The following is an 18,503-nucleotide window of genomic DNA, read 5'->3' as shown; positions in this document are numbered from 1 at the left end:
ACTTGCCTACAACTCAAGAATGGACATTGAAAGTTACAAATTTAGCCGAGATGGCTAAAATATTGGCATATCTTAAAGATCATTCAAATGAATGATATAAACGAGACTGGAAAAAATGGATTGACTATATACAAAACAAATATGGGACTAAGAAATTCCAGATAGCCTATGCTTAAGATCAGGAATGATTTAAACTGTTCAAAGTTAGTGTAGCAGGAAGAAGCTAAGATCAATGTAGAGATGTTATTAACCCCTTTTTTATTTCTTTTTTCTCAATATATTTTAGACTGTTTGTTAAAAATCTATACTGTGTACGGGCTCTGGGAAGTCGGGGGGGGGGAGGTGGGGTGTTGGGGGGGAGGGTGGGGGGAGGGAGGGATATATATACTATGTGTTAGATTTCAATGTAATGCGACTTCACGTGTATAGTTTAATTTCTCTGTAAAAATAGGACAAGTTGAGCACATTGACATATAGTGGAAGTACACCAAGGGGAGGAGGAGTGGGATAAAAGAAAGATGGGTAGAGAGGGCGGGAGAGAGGATGGGAGGGAGGGTGAGAAGGAAGGGAGGGAGTGGATCGGGAGAGAGGAGTGGTAGAGGGGGAGGGGAAGTAGGGTAAAGGGGAATGATGGAGGGAAGATAGAAAGTTGGAGGGGGGTGGAAGAAAGAGGTGTATGGAGAGTGGAAGAGGTATATTGGGTTTCTATTTTGGGGGGTATTGTTGACAAGAGGAATTGCTGTGATTATTGTGTAATGTTGTATGGCCCCGGCTATGCACAGTATATATGTGAGTGTATGAAAATGAAAAAAATGGAAAATAAAAAGGTCTTAAGTCAAGTTTTGGATTTAAGAGTAAATAAAACCTTTTGGTGAGATTCTTAGGTGAGCGGCCAGAATGGGCAAGCGGCTACCGGGCAACTGGGCTGGCATGGGTGGTGCCCAGTCAGAGGTGATATTTACCAGTTCAGTGAGCCAATTCTAATCGCCACTACTAGTTCACTTGAATAGGTCCTAACCAGTTGAATACCACCCCTGGAATGGTGTCCAGAGAAGTTATCACATATGCCTGTACATTAGGGATGTCAAACTCGTGGCCCGTGGGCTGGATGTGACATACACAGGCCACACCCACCTTAGTGCCACGAACGGAGAAAATGTTGTAAAATGTCATGTGATAGCAATGTGACATGGCGAGTTTGACACCCATGCTGAAGATGGTGCTAAGGCTGCTTGCTATTGCCTTTAAACAACATATAGCACTACTCATTTTCCTTGCATTCTCTCAGGCTCATCCTTCCTCCTTTGTCTACTACTGTTGCAGCTACTCAGCCTGTTTCTACTGCACTCACCGCAACTCTGGGGCTGTGCCTCTCGTGCTCTGCCAAAAACTCCATCCTTTTTCTTTTTGGATTTAAATTTTTTTAAAATCTGTTTCTGTATTTCACATATACTGTACATATATATTGTAGTATCTCCTGAATTACAACTATTCATTTAGGGGACCATTGTAATTTACAGAGGTAATGAAAAAAATGACTTGTTTACACTGATTATCATCTCCATGAACTGACTCATATTTATGATAGTGTCCTGGGTTCACGTGATCACCTTTTGTGGCCTTCTTGCAAGCAAAGTAAATTAGGAAGCCAGATTCATTTAACAACCATGTTAGTGTTTTAAGAACTACAGTGGCTCACTTATGAAATGTGGGAAGAAATTTCATAAAATAGGGAAAAACCCACTTAGGAACCGTCTTGTTTAGCAAGATAAAATTTGGGCTCCATTGTCATAATTTGAGGACTATCTGTATAGACACATATAGTATATACATACACACACAGAGTTCTCAACTGACAAATCTCTAAGACTGTCCCATGTTATAACAGCAGTTTAAATATCCATTATTCCTTTCTAACTATGTTTCAAGTTTTTTAAAATGTTTAATATTTGTTGATGATAATGATTTCATATATTTTATTGTACATTCTTGAGAGTCACTTCCTCTTGTGATAGGCTACTGTACCAATTAGATGAATAAGAAAAAAATGAAAAGCTCTATTGACCACAGTTCTCTTTTGCATTTGAGTTGTACCTGTGGTCTTATGCGATGATCCAGGCACGAAGGACAGAAGCTTCTTTCACCATCAAGAGGCATATTGGATAACATGGGTCCTTCATGTCCAAAAGTTGCAATGCCATTTGTTTCTGGTTGTTTTATTCTGCTTGTCCCAAGATCCCACCCTGTGAAAAAAGTTGTATTAAGTTTTGGATTTAAAAGTAAATAAAACCTTTTGGTGAGATTCTTAGGTGAGTGGGGGTATTCTTCAAAGTTGATCTGAGAAACATCAAAGCTGTATATATAGCTGTATTATAGTTAGCTCTGTGAGGTGGTATAGAGAAGAAGCAAACTCAGAAATGCTCTAACAATATTGTAAAATTATATTAACAAGTTTGCAAGATTGATAGAGCATTTCTGCCCTTTCACCTTTACAATCCCACTCCCCTAAGAAGGTCCCTTCTGAGATGTTTGCCATACTTCTCACCCATTCCTTTTGCATCCTTCGCTGCCTTTTGTCTTGAGTATTGTCTTATCTGCCTAATCTGGGGGTCTTCCTCCTATCTCCCAAAATCATTCCAACATACCACGGAAACCTGTTTTCTATGAATCAATGTCTGTTTCTTGAATATATTATTGCCCACTGTGAAAAACTAGATTTGGATAGAAGCATACTCAAACAGTGAATTACAACCCTACTTGAGATTTATATCAGAATTACTGCAAGCAAATGTGCAAGTTGTGCACAACAAAAAGGTGCTTTTACCAGGGGTTGGACAAATAATGTTTTAAAAATCAGTTATCCATTCCAAACACAGCTATTCTAAAACAAGCGCTATTTATCAATTCAGAGACACCGTACAAATTGCAACACCTGAAATTTCCTGTCTAGTCAACCATGGTCCTGTTTTTTAAATGAAAAAAATATAGCATATGGAATTGTTAAAGAGGGCCTGCGAAAAGCTTTTTGCACAACTGCCAAACATGTCAGCAGCAGTTCAAGATCCCTCAAGGGAAATGTCTATTGAGAGTCTCAGTCATCCAATTCAGAGTTGTCTTGAAAGTGTTATTTCAAAAAGCAAACTGTACTGGGTTTTGAGGAGGAAGAAAAAATGTTTCTCATCCAAGAAGTTTCATCAGTTGTGATGGTGGTGGTGGCGTAGACGGATGGAAAACTAGGTAGTGACAGTTTTGACTGGATGGTGAGGGGATAGAAGGATAGGGTTCTGCCTGGATGTTGGACTTGTGGGTAGGATGGAAGGATTGTATTTCTTTGCAGTCATCTGGTCCATTAGCACCCTTCCTGTTGAGACCACTTGGGGGTTTATGAGCTGTGGCCGCAGTGGTTAGAATGCAATACTGCAGGCTAATTTAAACTGCCAGCTGCCAGCAGTTCAATTCTCACCGGTCATGGTTTAACTCAGACTTACATCCTTCCAAGGTCGGTAAAATGAGGACCCAGATTGTTGGGGGCAATATGCTGACTCTATAAAACGCTTAGAGAGGGCTGTAAAGCACTGTGAAGCGGTATATAAATCTAAGTGCTATTGCTAGGGCTAAGTGCTTTATCTCTGCTTTCAGACTCATCTGAATTAAGAGTACAATTGGTTGTGGAATTTTCTTGGAACTGCTGCATGATTTGTAGACTGGAGATACCATAGGTGGTATTTATCCCTCCCCCTCTGTTGGGTGAGAGAGGGCTGCTCAATGTCAACATAAGTGGTCTTTTTTGCTCCTCTTTCAAACCAATGATGCTTTCTATCGAAAATGTGAACTTTGCTGTCTTCAAAAGAACAACTTTAATCTTTCAAATGGAGATGGTCCGCTGAATTTTGTCCTGATGGGTCTGATCTATGTTGTGCATTGCGCTTGTGAAATGGTTGTTTTGGTTCACCGATATTCTTCTTCCTCCAGGAAAAATCCCCCACAGTGGTTGCCTTTTGAAAAAGTACTTTTGAAATCCCTTAAGGGGGAAAAAAAAAACATTGGGTCCCCATTGAAAACCTATTTTCCTTATCTTGAAGCCAACCAGTCAGTCATACCTTACCTGACAAAAAACTACTACAACAACGATGTCCTAAGACCACGTGGCCAATAATACGACCACCCTCCACGGCGCTCTCTGGCTGGGGAACCATAGGCTGTGTAGTTCCTAACTATCTGGAAGGCCCCTTTTCACCCTCTTGGGTGGTTTGGACTTTCTATTTGCCCTTTTCCTCAATACCGCTTTTATCAGCCGAATCATTATTATTTTCGTTTGTGTGGTGGTTTGTTGTTTTGTTTTGTTTTGTTTAAAGAAAAAAAAATTCTCCTCAGCAGGCGTCTTTTTCTTCCCGCTCTGGTAAAATAACGGCCATCACTCTTCGTGAGAGGAGGGGTCGAGCACGTGCCCGCTCCGAACGGCGCAGGCGCAGCTCTGTTCGCCGTTGTGGGCGTGGCCTGCGGGGATTCCCTTTTTTTTCCTCCCCCCCCCCAGGGCGCGGGTTGCGCGTGCGCGAACTTCGCATTTCTTCCCTCTGCTCCGGAGCTGGCTGGTAAGTTTGTCCCGGAGCGAATTTCGCTTTTTCTTTTGCCCGCCGCCGGCCATTAATTGCGCATCTTTGCAGTGTTTGTTGGGCGAGGACTGCGAATCTGCGCCCATTGCTTAAGAAGCCAAGAAAGTGAAATTGATATCACTGATATACTTTTAGATATCATATCAATTTATATAATTATTTCTGCATTTTGGGATATTTCCACCGCCTTTTGGGGATGGGCGGATAATTCGGATTAAGTGCTCCGTGGGGGGAAAAATTGCTCTTTTAGTGTCCTTTGGGGATAAAGGCATGAGAATGCTAGCGGGGGTAATTGAGCCCCCCCCCACCCCCTCCCCGCTCTAGGGGAAAGCCTGGGCTGGCTAAATAAACTCTGCATGGAAGCAGGTCACGCCTTGCGCCGAACTTGGATGGTTTAAATCCTGGCTTGTGGGAGATCACAGCTCGCTGGCTTTGTTTGCACCGCTCAGAGTAGCGGTTTTCTAGGTAGAGTTTTTCTCTCGCGCTTCACTACTACGAGGCGGAATTGTTGGGATATTAGGCTAATGCAGATTTATATATTTTCTCTCTTTTGGATGGGAACTAGTGGTCGCTCTGGTTTTAATATTGCAATTATATGGGGGAGTGTTTGGGAGGTCGCACCAGTTTTAATAGTGCAAATTATATATGTGTGTTTGTATGCATATAGATATATAGAGATTGCTATATAGACATTGCTATATAGATAGGTAGAGATTGCTATATAGTTAAATACTGCTATATAGTTAGGTATTGCTATATCGATAGGTAGAGATTGCTATATAGTTAAATATTGCTATATAGTTAGGTATTGCTATATAGAGTGCTATATATAGAGGTTGATAGATATATGTGTATTGCGGCGTTGTTGCCACACTGGAGGGCAGCTCAGGTGTCTTTGGCCGAATTGAAAGGAAAACACCAGGCAGAATTCCTCGGGATGAGCGAGCTTCGAATGAACATCGAAGGTCTCTTATTAGAAAAGTTAGTTACAGCCTCATCAAAAGAAGCGTGTCAGAAGGCATCACACATGATACAAGTAAACTAATGAAAAGTTCACAGCATTCTACAAATAAACCAATAGAAAATCACATCATGGCAAAGGGGGGGGCAAAGGGGGAATAGAAAGTTACAACCTAGCAGAGGGAGAGGAGACGGGGAATCGAAAGTTACAAGCTGCATGGCATAGGGGGGAGAAGGGGCAGGTTTGGGAGGAGCTGGCTCACATAGTTCATGAGTCTGCATAATGAGTCCTGACCGTTTAGGCAGGAAAGATGTTTCTGGTAGGATGTTTCTCCATCCCTGTGGGTGTGTGTGTGTGTGTTTCAGGCAGGCAAAACCCGCCCTGCACACACACACACCCGGATGGATACCAACACAAATTATATATGTGTGTTTGTATGCATATAGATATATAGATATTGCTATATAGAGATTGCTATATCGATAGGTAGATATTGCTATATAGTTAAATATTGCTATATAGTTAGGTATTGCTATATAGTTTGCTATATAGAGAGGTTGGTATATGTGTATATGTATGGATGTGTGTGTGCATATATATCTATGTATGTATATATAAAAACTCAATATTAAAACTAGAGCGACTGCTAGTTCCCATCCAAAAGAAAGGGAGAAAATAATGGTGCTTACTTTGGAATAATTAAAATACGATGTTCAGGGACTGCAAATATAGTTTCCGGGTGTGTTTTTTGCAATGCATCTGAGAAAACGCAAGCAGTTGCCCGGATAGGTGAAAGGATCTGCCCAGGTAGGCAATGGAGGGAGAAACAGGTGGGAGAAATCAAATTGGAGGTTGGGAGGGAGGGCTTCTTCCTTTCCGGTGGGCCTTTTATAAGGAGAGCCCTCCCGGCTGTTGAGGTTTCCGCCTTGAAAAGAAAGAAGCAGTTGGCCCACCGGCAGCAACTCAATTCATTACATCTGGAGCAGTGGTTCCCAATCTTTTTTGGCCATTGTCCACCTAAGCATCTTTAAAATCCTGATCCCCCCTCCCCCATATAATTCTTACTTACTTAAGAATTCTTAAAGTGAACTGTACTCACACGGAGGAAGCCTAAAAGACCATTAACTTGATTTAAACAAGGTTCACATTGCCCCCAATTAAAAAGTCAAATTGTCCCCCTGTGGGGCATGGGCCCTGCGTTGGGAAACACTGATCCTGATCCGGAGAACAAGCTAGGATAGGTGAAGATAGGAAGAGGAGGAAGGTATGAACTTGTTCTGGAGGTGTTGCATGTTGGGGAGGGAGCAGCTACACCCTGGAGAAAAAGGAGGTGGGCATTGTGCATGCCTCCTTTCAAACTTTTTTACAGGCTTCAGACACATGCATATGTATGCATATCTATCTATCTATCTATCTATCTATCTATCTATCTATCTATCTATATATATATATATATATATATATATATGTTATGTTTGTGCTGATAAATAAATAAAGGGAGACTAGTATAGATGCATATATATATATGCATATAACATATATATATGTTGCATTTGTGCTGATAAATATATATATATATATATATATATATATATATATATATATATATATTTATATATTTATACCTAACTATATTTATACCTAACTATATAGCAATATTTAACTATATAGCAATCTCTACCTATCTATATAGCAATCTCTATATAGCAATCTCTATATATCTATATGCAAACACACATATATAATTTGCACTATTAAAACTGGTGCGACCTCCCAAACACTCCCCCATATAATTGCAATATTAAAACCAGAGCGACCACTAGTTCCCATCCAAAAGAGAGAAAATATATAAATCTGCATTAGCCTACTATCCCAACAATTCCGCCTCGTAGTAGTGAAGCGCGAGAGAAAAACTCTACCTAGAAAACCGCTACTCTGAGCGGTGCAAACAAAGTCAGCGAGCTGTGATATATATATATATATCTCAGATGCCATGTGGGGAGTTGGGTAAAGTGCCAATATTATCATGCCTTAATCCCATCCCCTGGAGCTGAAGTGGAGACCTCTTTATTATGTAAAGGGGCTAGCTTGGCCTTCTTAATGGCCCATTGACAAAGTGGGGATGGGCAGGAAGCTACAGGCAGCTATTCTGTCTTTTAAAACATGTGTCTTCCTTTTCACATCCAGAGAAATATTCTGCTTTTTCAATATTTCCTAGGATATTTCATTTTTCTGGGAGAGGGCTGGGGGAAAACTTCCTACAGTATAAAACAGATTTTTTTCTTGGGGAATAGAAGATCCACTGCATGGAGAGAGTGCAGTGTGTTATGCCCAGACATGCCTTTTTAGCCTTGTGTGTTGTCGCCCAATCCCTGCCTTGTTTTCATGTTTAGTTTTGCTCCTCCTCACATCTCAACCAGCAGCTGTTCTGCAGCTGGATCTAATTACATTAACCAAGAACAAACGGTAAATTGGGATTTTGGAAGTTAGACTTCGGTTGGGCATTTTTAAGTGGCAGAGCCTATGGTTGTACTTTGTGAATCAAGAAAAGGTAAGCCTTTGCAATGAAGAGAAAGAAAAGTTGAAAAGTTTGTGTTGTTTGTGTCCTCCTAGCTGCTTGTGTCGAACTTGGGAAGAAACTTCAAAGGGAGTCGGCTCTCTAAGGGACGAAGGCTGTGGTTGTGCTTTGTGAATTAAAAAAAGGTAAGTCTCTTTGCAATGCAGAAAAAAGAAGTTTAAAAATTGAAGCTGCATTCCCTCTCACAGCTATTTAGAAAACAGGTAGGCAACTGTGGAGTAAGCAATGTGGATAGTTGGATACAGAAGCATGCTTTCTTCATAATCATATATTTTTGTATTAATATCTTAATTTTGTTTTTTACATGAACTACGAAAAAGGTACTGTATATATAGATAGCCATACATTGAATTTTTAGCTACTATAAAGCTTTAAAACCACGATAAAGCTGTATTTTTACCTTTTTCCGCCTTCCCACAAAGTTTATCAAATGTTCAATGTTGGAAGACTATATAAGTTTTTTGTATGTTGAATTATTGGAAGAAATGTCCTTCTGGGTTCAGTTCCAAGTGGGGGAAAAGACACTGGAAACATAGAGGCTGCTTGGAAAGATGGTTTAATGGTGGACAGGGCCACATCGCTTGAGATCCTGAACAGAAAAGGGGGAACCACACGTTTCCAGAGGTGAAGAAGAAAGGAAAGAAAAGGGGCTTGCTGAGAGTGTCTGAGTTTTTTATACTCTCTGGCGCCACCTCTCTGTTTCCTGTTCCTGTGTAAGAAATGTATTTGGATTGGTTGTCAGACTCCCATGGGGCCATGCAGGGGCAACTCTGTAGGCTGTGTTTTGAATCCAAGTTTGGTTGAGCATTGCTTCTTCCCAGGTGTCCTGTGGTGAGCTGCTGTAGAAGGCTAATCCTACCTTTGTTATGTAGAGTAGACTACCTCGGTTGTGTTTTTTTTTTAATGGCCCATTGACCAAGGTGGGGGCTATTAAGAGTGAGTCTGTTTCCTGCCTAAAAACACGTTTCTCCATTTCTGGTCCAGGGAAATATAATATTCTGCCCCAGAAAAATGAAATATCCTGGGAAATACAGAAAAGGCAGAATATTTCCCTGGACCAGAAATGGAGAAACATGTTTTAGGCAGGAAGCAGACTCACTCTTAATAGACCCCCACCTTTCTCAATGGGCCATTCAAATGACTGAGCCGGTCTATTCTACATAACAAAGATCTCCCCCTTCAGCTCCAGGGTGATGGGATTAAGGCATGATAGGATTAGCCCTTTACCCATCTCACCACAGGGCACCTGGGAAGAAGCAATGCTCAACTAAGCTTGGGACTTAAAAAGACAGACACACTTAGTTAAGACTAAGCCCCTGGGAATCTGACAACCAATCAGAATACATTTCTTACACAGGAACAGGAAATTGAAAGGTGGGGCCGAACAGAGTATAAAAAACTCAGGAAATCTCAGCAAGCCCTGTTTTTCCGTTCTTTTTCTTCTTCACCCAACATCTGGAAGCATGTGATCATCCTTTTCTGTTCAGGAGCTCAAGCCATGTGACCCTGTCCACCATTAAACCATCTTTCCAAGCAGCCTCCATGTTTCCAGTGTCTTTTCCCCCACTTGGAACTGAACCCAGAAGGACGTTTCTTCCAACAGTAGCATCATCAGTGCTGGTAGTAAGGAATGCTGAGACCTTTTGGGATGAAACAGCACTCCTTAAACTAGCACTGGTGATGTTACCTAGTTGGGTAACGAAATGCCTGTAAGAAAACAAGCAAGCTCAGAGTGTAAGGACACTACCACAGCAGCTGGTCCCACAGGAAAACGACACTCTGGATTCCACTGAGTTGAATCGAAAGAACTTTTAGCAATTCTTCCCGTTTCCCCAAAACGCAATCTCTCCCCCCCCCCAACCGCACAGCAAGGATGTTTTGAGAACACTGAGGCGCTAGGCAGATAACAGCTCAGTCTCGGGGCACGATGACCTTGGAAGCGGCTGAGAAGGGAGTCTGCTCCCGCCTCCCTAATTCCCAAGCGGTTACAGCGGAAAGCAATGGAAAAATGCTAGCGAGTTTCCCTCCCACCCGTCCCGCTTTCCAACAGAAAGAGTGAGACCTGACATCTGGTTAGTTTATAGATCTTGGGAGTTGTGCGAGGAGTTTTTGCAATAAGTAAAAGTATTGCATGAATGTACTCGCTGAGACCCTCAAGGCCAAAGCCAATTGCTTCACCTCCTTAAATCTTGTTAGATGCAATTTGTACTGTGATTAGATTCAGGGAAGATTCTCCTCCTCCCAGATCACAGGAAGCTTCAGCGCCATTGGGTTCCGTTTTTGCTACAAGCGTATAATGCAATAGAATACAATAGCAGAGTTGGAAGGGACCTTGGAGGTCTTCTAGTCCAACCCCCTGTCTAGGCAGGAAATCCTATACCGTTTCAGACAAATGGCTATCCAACATCTTCTTAAAGACTTCCAAGGTTGGAGCATTTACAACTTCTGGAGGGAAGCTGTTCCACTGATCAATTGTTCTCACTGTCAGGAAATTTCTCCTCAGTTCTAAGTTGCTTCCCTCCTTGATTAGTTTCCACCCATTGCTTCTTGTTCTGCCCTCAGGTGCCTTGGAGAATAGTTTGACTCCCTCTTCTTTGTGGCAGCCCCTGAGATATTGGAATGCAACCCCCCCAAGAACAGTTTGGAGACTTGATTTATGGCATAGCAGAGGTAGTCCTCGACTTAGGGCCACAATTGAGCCGAAAATTTAGGTTGCTAAGTGAGACATTTGTGAAGTGAGCTTTGCCCCATGTTAATGACTTTTCTTGCCACAGTGGTTAAGTGAATCACGGCGGTTGTTAAATGAGTAACCCGGTTGTTAAGTGAACTTGGCTTCCCCGTTGACTTTGCTTATCAGAAGGTCGCAAAAGGGCATTACGTGACCCCCCCCCAGGGCACAGCAACGGTCATAAGTGTGAAACAGTTGCTAAGCCGCTGAATTTTGATCACATGATCATGGGGCTGCTGCAAAGGTTGTAACTGTGAAAAACGGTCATAAGTCACTTTTTTCAGTGCCGGTGTAACTTCCAACGGTCACGGAACGAAATGTTGTAAGTCAAGGACTACCAGTAGTTTGTTTAACAACCATCTGAAGTTACAACCGCACTGAAAAAATAGGCTTACGAGTGTTGCAGCCTTCCCGCCCCCCCCCCCAGTCACGTGATCAAAATTTGGATGCTTGGCAAGTGGTTCATATTTATGACGGTCACAGTGCCCTGAGGTCACATGATCAACTTTTGCAAACTGACCAGTACAGTCTCAACTTACTTACGAAACAAACTGCAGTAATTCACTTAATAACTGTGGCAAGAAAGGTTGCAAAACTGGGCAAAGCTCACTTCACAAATGTTTTATTTAGCCACAGAAATCTTGGGGCTCAAATGTGGTCGTAAGTCGAGAACCAGCCATACAAGCTACTTAGCAACTGTTTGAAAATGGACCCCCCTGGGAATTCTTACAATGTAGTTCTGACAGCTGCCTCTTTCCTGTCTTCCCCTTCCAACCCCCCCCTGGTAACATGACTGCATTTATAGTTGTACAATATTTTTTTTTGCTAAATCCTGACATTTCCTTCCAGTTTTTGGCAAAACTGGCCCCTAACAAACATTTGGTTCGCTTAACAATGGTTGCCAAACAGGTCGTTGAATTGGATCAACTTTGGGGGGGGTAACTTGTATTATGACCATTATGACTTATGATCATGACAGACACGTCCCATGACGGTTGTAAGTCAAGGACTAACTGCACTTGGTTAAGGTAAAGGTTCCCCTCGCACATATGCGCTAGTCGTTCCCGACTCTAAGGAGCAGTGCACTCATCTCCGTTTCAAAGCCAAAGAGCCAGCGCTGTCCGAAGACGTCTCCGTAGTCATGTGGCCGGCATGACTAAATGCCGAAGGTGCACGGAACGCTGTTACCTTCCCACCAAAGGTGGTTCCTATTTTTCTACTTGCATTTTTACATGCTTTCGAACTGCTAGGTTGGCAGAAGCTGGGACAAGTCATGGGAGCTCACTCCGTTATGCGGCGCTAGGGATTCGAACCAGATGAACTGCCGACATTTCTGATCGACAAACTCGGCGTCTTAGCCACTAAGCCACCGCGTGCCCTAATTGGTTAACAGTCTTAGCCGTTGAGCCACCGCGTCCTCTAGTTGGTTAACAGTACTTGGTTAACTTCGGCTTATTCGAACTGTTCTTTTGAGATGCAAAACTAGTTAGTCCCTGGTAAATAACTATATTGGAAATATAGACCTGTTTTGATGAGCTCCCTGCAGACTTTTGGAAAAAACTGCTGTGTTCCCATTATCTGGAGTTAATCCTCAGCCCCTTAAAGCCTCTTTGGGATTTTAAAGCCCTGGAGAGTAAAAGAGAATGAGACCAAAAGGGCTTTGTTAAGGCAATTCTCCAACCAATATTTCCAAGGCAGATTGGAACATCCCATCTCTCTCCTACTACCTATCTCTTCTCATGTATGACTATAACCATGTTGCTTGTATCTTTAAATTTTATATTTTATTTGTTTCCTAGTATAATTTGATTGCTTATTCGTAACCTATGACTATCGCTAAGTGTTGTATCTTATGATTCTTGATGAATGTATTCTATTTTATTTTTCTTTATGTACACTTGAAATCATATGCATCAGACAAATTCCTTGTGTGTCCAATCACACGTGGCCAATAAAGAATTCTATCTGTTCATTTGTTCTATCTATCTATCTATCTATCTATCTATCTATCTATCTATCTATCTATCTATCATCTATCTATCTATCTATCTATCTATCATCTATCTCTAAACTCTACTATTATCTATCATCTATCTGTCTATCCATCCATCCATCCATCCATCTATCTATCTCTAAACTCTATTATCTATCATCTGTCTTATCATCCATCCATCCATTCCTCCATCCATCCATTCCTCCATCCATCCATCCATCCATCCATCCAATCTATCTATCTGTCTAATCTATCTATTTTATCTAATCTATCTAATTTATCTATCTATCTCTATCTATCTATCATCCATCCATCCATCCATCCATCTATCTCACTTCTCATCAGAAAGCTTCTTCAGTTCTGATTTGAGTGGCAGGGAATCGAAGGATTTATATTATTTGCAATTATTGGGCCATTGGGACTCTGAATGGGAGTTGTAGTCCATCTATTCAGAGAATAAAACACCGGTTATAAAGCAGGCAATTCTCTGGAAGAAGCTAGAGACAAACGACGTTCAGGAAAGTGTGCGTTTTTGTGAACACAGCCTGTTCTTTTATTTGCAGTCACATAGAATTGAGGGGTGTGTGTGTGTTCCCTCGCAGATTGCTGAAGGTTCCACTGCTTTCAGAGGAAAATGCATGCACCAGAGGGGTGCGCCCAACTTTTCCCAATTTGCTTATGTGTGCAATCGGCAGCATGTACACAATCTCATTTACAATGCTGTAAGTTGGTTGAAAAAGGCTTCCAGAGTGGTTTAGATAACGGAGTGAGCTCCCATTACTTGTCCCAGCTTCTGCCAACCTAGCAGTTCGAAAGCATGTAAAAATGTAAGCAGAAAAATAGGAACCACCTTTGGTGGGAAGGGAACAGAGTCCCGCACGCCTTCCCCGTTGCGTCATGCCGACCACATGACCACAGAGACGTCTTTGGACAGCGCTGGCTCTTCGGCTTTGAAACGGAGATGAGCACCGCCCCCTAGAGTTGGGAACGGCTAGCATATTTGTGCGAGGGAAACCTTTTTTTACTATTAGGCTTACTTGCAGACTTACAAAGACGCAAATCAAAAGTAAAGGGGAAGAGGGAGGGGAGGGGAGACAAACTTGAAGACCGATCCTTACAGTTCAGTTGCATTGTGTTAGATTGGATTCTAAATGCTAAAATGGATTCAGTCGTTGGAGAGAAGCAATACAGGTGGTCCTCAGGTTACGACCCCAGTTGAGCCCAGGCTTTACGTTGCTAAGTGAAACATTTGTTAAGGGAGTTTTGCCCCATTTTACGACTTTTCTAGCCCCAGTGGTTGAGCGAATCATTGGAGTTGAAGAAGCTTCTTGGATGAGAAGCGAAAGGTCTTCAAAGAAAAAACAGAAAGTCCAGTGGCCTCTTGGGAAAAAAAAAATCCTTTGGGTCAAGAGAAGTACAGTAAAACAAAGCCAGATCTGACTTTTGGGGTGCCAAATTCCCAAGTGTAATTTCCACCCCCTTCCAAGAGACTCTCAACCCCCCCCCCCCCCCCCGGTATCCTGCCCCTCCTTAGTTCACTTTTGTCCAGTCACGTTCAAACCAGATGTTTTGGGAATGATTGTCCTTGGTGCACAGCTGCATTCTCTCCTAGCTGGCTGCCCTTGAAGTCTTGTCTCTGGCGGGCAGGGTGGACAGTAAAGTTTCCCCCCACACACACCAATCGCCAGTCGGTTTTCCTCCACCTCCCCCACCCCCTGAAGCAAAGGAAAGAGCATGTGAGGAGGAAGCTCTGAAATTTACATCTCTTGTGCAAGTCGTCCTTGACCACGATTCAGCCCAACATTTTCTGTTGAGAAGTGAGACATTTGTTGTGTGAATGTTGCCCTTCCATGTCTCCGTTGTTAAGTGAATCCCTGCAGTTGATAAGTTGGTAACCTGGTTGTTAAGTGAATTTGGCTTCCCTATTGACTCGGCTTGCCAGAAGGTCGCAAAGGGGGAACATCACATGACCCAGAGACACAGCGACGGTCATAAACATGAACCCAGTTGCCAGGCCTCTGAATTTTGATCACAGGGATGCTGGAAATGTGACTGAAAAAAGTGGTCATGAGTTCCTTTTTTCAGGGCTTTGGACGGTCACTGTTGTAAGTCGAGGACCTCCTGTGCTTTCCAAGATTATCTGCGGATGATTTTCTTGGGGGGGGGGGTCTTTTCAGCCATTGAGCAATAAAAGGCAGCAGATGCAAACAACTTGCAAAGCAGGAATATTAGAAAATGATTTCCTAGGTGTCCCTCCATCTGCCTTCACTCTCCTCTTCTCTCTCTCTTTCCCCTCCCCCAAGATATTTGCAGAGCAAGAATTTGAAAAATGGGAAGGCCCCGGAAAACCTCGACCGCTGCTGCATCTCCCCGCCCAGCTGCTACAGCCCCCAAGGCGGGTCCGGGGACGCCTCGCTCATCCGCCACCTCCAGGACTGTCTCTGCGGCTGGTGCAAACCCAACGGCTCCGGCTACAGCTCCTAAGAGCAGAAGCAGCAGAGGATCAGGTCCAGAGACGGCGGCCTATTCCGCAAAGCCTAGAGGAGCAAGGGAGGGTGGCCCGCCCAGGTCTGCAATGGCTTCTGATGGCCAACACGGAGGGCCAAGGAAGAGCGATGGAGGAGCAGTCAAGAGCTCTGCGGTGTCGGGTGGAGTCAAGCCTTCTGCTGCTTCCGATGCCGCGAGCAAAACCCAAGGCAGAGCGAGGGGCCTGCCTGCGCCCCTCTCCCCTGAAAAAGTGGCTGAGGTCGAGAGGGAAACCCGCGGTCAGTGGAGGAACCCCGAATGGCACAAGTGGCGCGAGAACCGCATCACTGCCTCCATCGCGCCCAAGATCTCCAACAGCAAGTTTGCAAACGGCCGCAGCTCGAAAGTGCCTCAGTCGTACCTGAAGGAGGTGGTGGGATCGCGCTCCGCGGCACGGACCCCAGCCATGAATTGGGGAGTCCGCAACGAGAAGAAGGCAGTGGAAGCTTATGAAACCCTCAAGTCCAGCACGGCAAAGAAACCGGTGAAGGTGAAAGAATGCGGCATCATTGTCGACAAAGACAAGCCCTGGCTGGCTGCCAGCCCCGATGGCATCGTCCAAGACGCGGGTACCGGCAAGGACCTCAGTCTCTTGGAGGTGAAGTGCCCCTATAAATACAGAAATAAGACGGTGACCGAAGCCTGCCAAGACAAGACCTTCTGCCTGGAAAATGAGAGCAATTCCTACTCGTTGAAGAAAAATCATCCCTATTATACCCAAGTCCAGTGTCAGATGAAAGTCTCCGGCCTGAAGAAAACGGATTTTGTCGTTCACACCAACAAAGAAACCGCAATTGCCCCGGTGGATTTTGACCCGGCATTCTGGAAGCAAACAGTCCCCAAACTGGAGAAGTTCTACACGGATGCTGTGGTCCCTTACCTGGAGAAGAACGGACCTTCTGCTCTCTTGGCTAGTGAAGAGTGAAGCTGTGGGAAGAAGTTTCTGATATTTTCTTTCTCTTTTCTTCATAAGATGTGCCTTCAACCTGTTATCCCCGTTCTCCTTTATACTGTGCATGAGCATGCTGGAAACTAGAAGCTCAGCTTCCCGGCGTGCATATGCATGCCAGGGAACTGTTTTTCTGGTTTCTAATGCCCCCCAGTGTACGCGCTCCCATTTCGGCACGGTGCCAAAAAGATTTCGCCAACACTGGCCTAGAGTATAGCCCTCCCTCCCTCTCTCTTTCTCTCTCTGCCTTCAGTTAACGTTTTAGAAAGCTGCTTTCCTCTTGGGAACACGTAAAGCGCCCTCAGCCTACTATTAGAACAGACCAACGACATCTAGAGCAGCCCCAGTTTTTCTCCTGCCACAGATCACGAACATCATTGGTTATTCGCTTTACCTGAGCAGGCAAAAGGTAGATTTTTTTTTTTAAAGCAAGACATACTGGACTTGCTTCTGTCAGATTTTTCGATCTACTTCCAGGTATTCTTCCATGGAGACGTCCTCGGAAATGAAAATAGCTTTTGCTTGAGATGCTGTAACTTGACCAGAAATGGAATACTTGAATGTTTCAATCCACAGCAGAGCTAAATTGTCCTCATCCTACCCGTTGCCAGCGTTTCCTGGAACCTGCGTTGTCCAAGAAATATCCAGTGTGATAACAAAAGGCCAGAAGTTGCATGGAAGAAAAGTAACCCGATTAATTAAGGGCTGCGGGTGTTTAAACATGGATAAAAATAAATCAAAACTCTTTGTTTTCCTGCTGTAAACCGCACACATTCTCGGTTATGTATCCAGAATGACTTGTGATCCAGTGGTAGCGAGAGAAAGTTAGATTATCATTTAGGCAGGAGGGATAGATATGCTGACTTGGTCTCTTTCAGTACAGGTGGAAGTGCATCTTTGCTTAGGAAGTTTATATATATAAAAAAAATTGTAGTGAAAAAATATATATTTTGAGGGAATTGCAACTTGAGTTTTTGAAGGGTGTTTAAAAAAATATAATTAAAAATGTGATGTGGGGGATCGTAACTGACTTTTTGTAAACTCTTGTGATGTTTTTCTTTTGGACACATTAAAAAACAGCTCCTCCTATTTGCTCTCTGGGGCTTTAGTTAATGAAAATAAAAACAATGTATGCTGGATTTTGGTCCTGTGGTCTTTACAGCACAACCAGAAACTGAATTGAGAAGATAAGGGCATAAATGCCTCAATTGTTATTATTTTTACTATCTATTATGGCTAACAGTATTTAATTTTTTTTATTATTAAGGCAGGGGTTCATCCCATGCCTTTCTACTCAAGAGATCATGGGATGACTGGAAAATGAACTTTTAACTACAGGAAACCGCGTGGAAGAAAAATCCAGCAGCTAGCTGATATGCAGTGATGTTGCCATCGCTATTTCAACCCTAAGGCTGAACTGTTGAGCCTGAGATTCCAAAACTATCTTTAAATCTTAACTATTAATTGGATTATGGAGGTTAACATGCCAAAGAAGTAAACAAATCAAGGATTGCAGAGTTTAGGACATGGCTGGGGAATTCTGGGAGATGAAGTCTGCCAGGTTTAAAGTTGCCAAGGTTGGAGACCCCCTGATCTAGGAAGATCAGCTCTTTAAGAGCATCCCAATTTCCAACTTTACTTTCAATTACACAACTGTAGGGTAGTTCCTTATGCCCATTGAGCCTGGCAGTTAAGTCCTGAAGGTTGTAAAAGCAGGTGATTGACCTGATTTTATGGCCTTTTCCTTGCAACAGTCATTAAGCAAAGCCCCAATTGTTCACTGGGCCAGTTTTTCTTGGAAACTGGAAGTAAATGCTAGTTTTCTGGCCAAAAAAAATAATAAAGTATTGTGTATGCATCTGACCATGGGTCAGTACGAATGGATACAAATGAGGGCAGTTGCCCAGTGCCCAAAATGTGTTCATGCAACTGCCAGGTTGGGGGCCAGGGGAGTGGATCAGAACCAGGTCATAGTAGTTTTTGGGCAGGTGTCTATTGTAACTTTGGTCACTAACTGAACAAGCATAGAGGACTACACAAAGGGCAGCAAGCAAGATGAAACAATTATGAAACGGATGAGAAAATAATTACACTTAAACTAAACTAGGAGAGTATTTGGCAAACTGAAAAATTAGGGCAAGAGCCTTGTGTGCAA

At 43.1% G+C, this 18,503-nt stretch overlaps 2 protein-coding genes across 2 annotated transcripts in view; both read left to right on the top strand.

Moving 5' to 3' along the window:
• Window positions 1-18,503, top strand: part of EIF4G1 (eukaryotic translation initiation factor 4 gamma 1) — a 189,446-nt gene that overhangs the window by 130,304 nt on the left and 40,639 nt on the right.
• LOC116513859 lies at window positions 4,486-17,485 on the top strand. Its single transcript, XM_032225128.1, has 3 exons — window positions 4,486-4,592; window positions 8,188-8,277; window positions 15,177-17,485. The coding sequence occupies exon 3, from the start codon at window positions 15,203-15,205 to the stop codon at window positions 16,322-16,324; it is 1,122 nt and encodes a 373-aa protein (XP_032081019.1). The 5' UTR covers window positions 4,486-4,592; window positions 8,188-8,277; window positions 15,177-15,202; the 3' UTR covers window positions 16,325-17,485.

This window comes from Thamnophis elegans, chromosome 10, assembly GCF_009769535.1.
Source record: "Thamnophis elegans isolate rThaEle1 chromosome 10, rThaEle1.pri, whole genome shotgun sequence".
Lineage (NCBI taxonomy): Eukaryota > Metazoa > Chordata > Lepidosauria > Squamata > Colubridae > Thamnophis > Thamnophis elegans.
The sequence above is the reverse complement of the archived record's forward strand: the minus strand, read 5'-3'. Positions and strand labels throughout refer to the sequence as shown.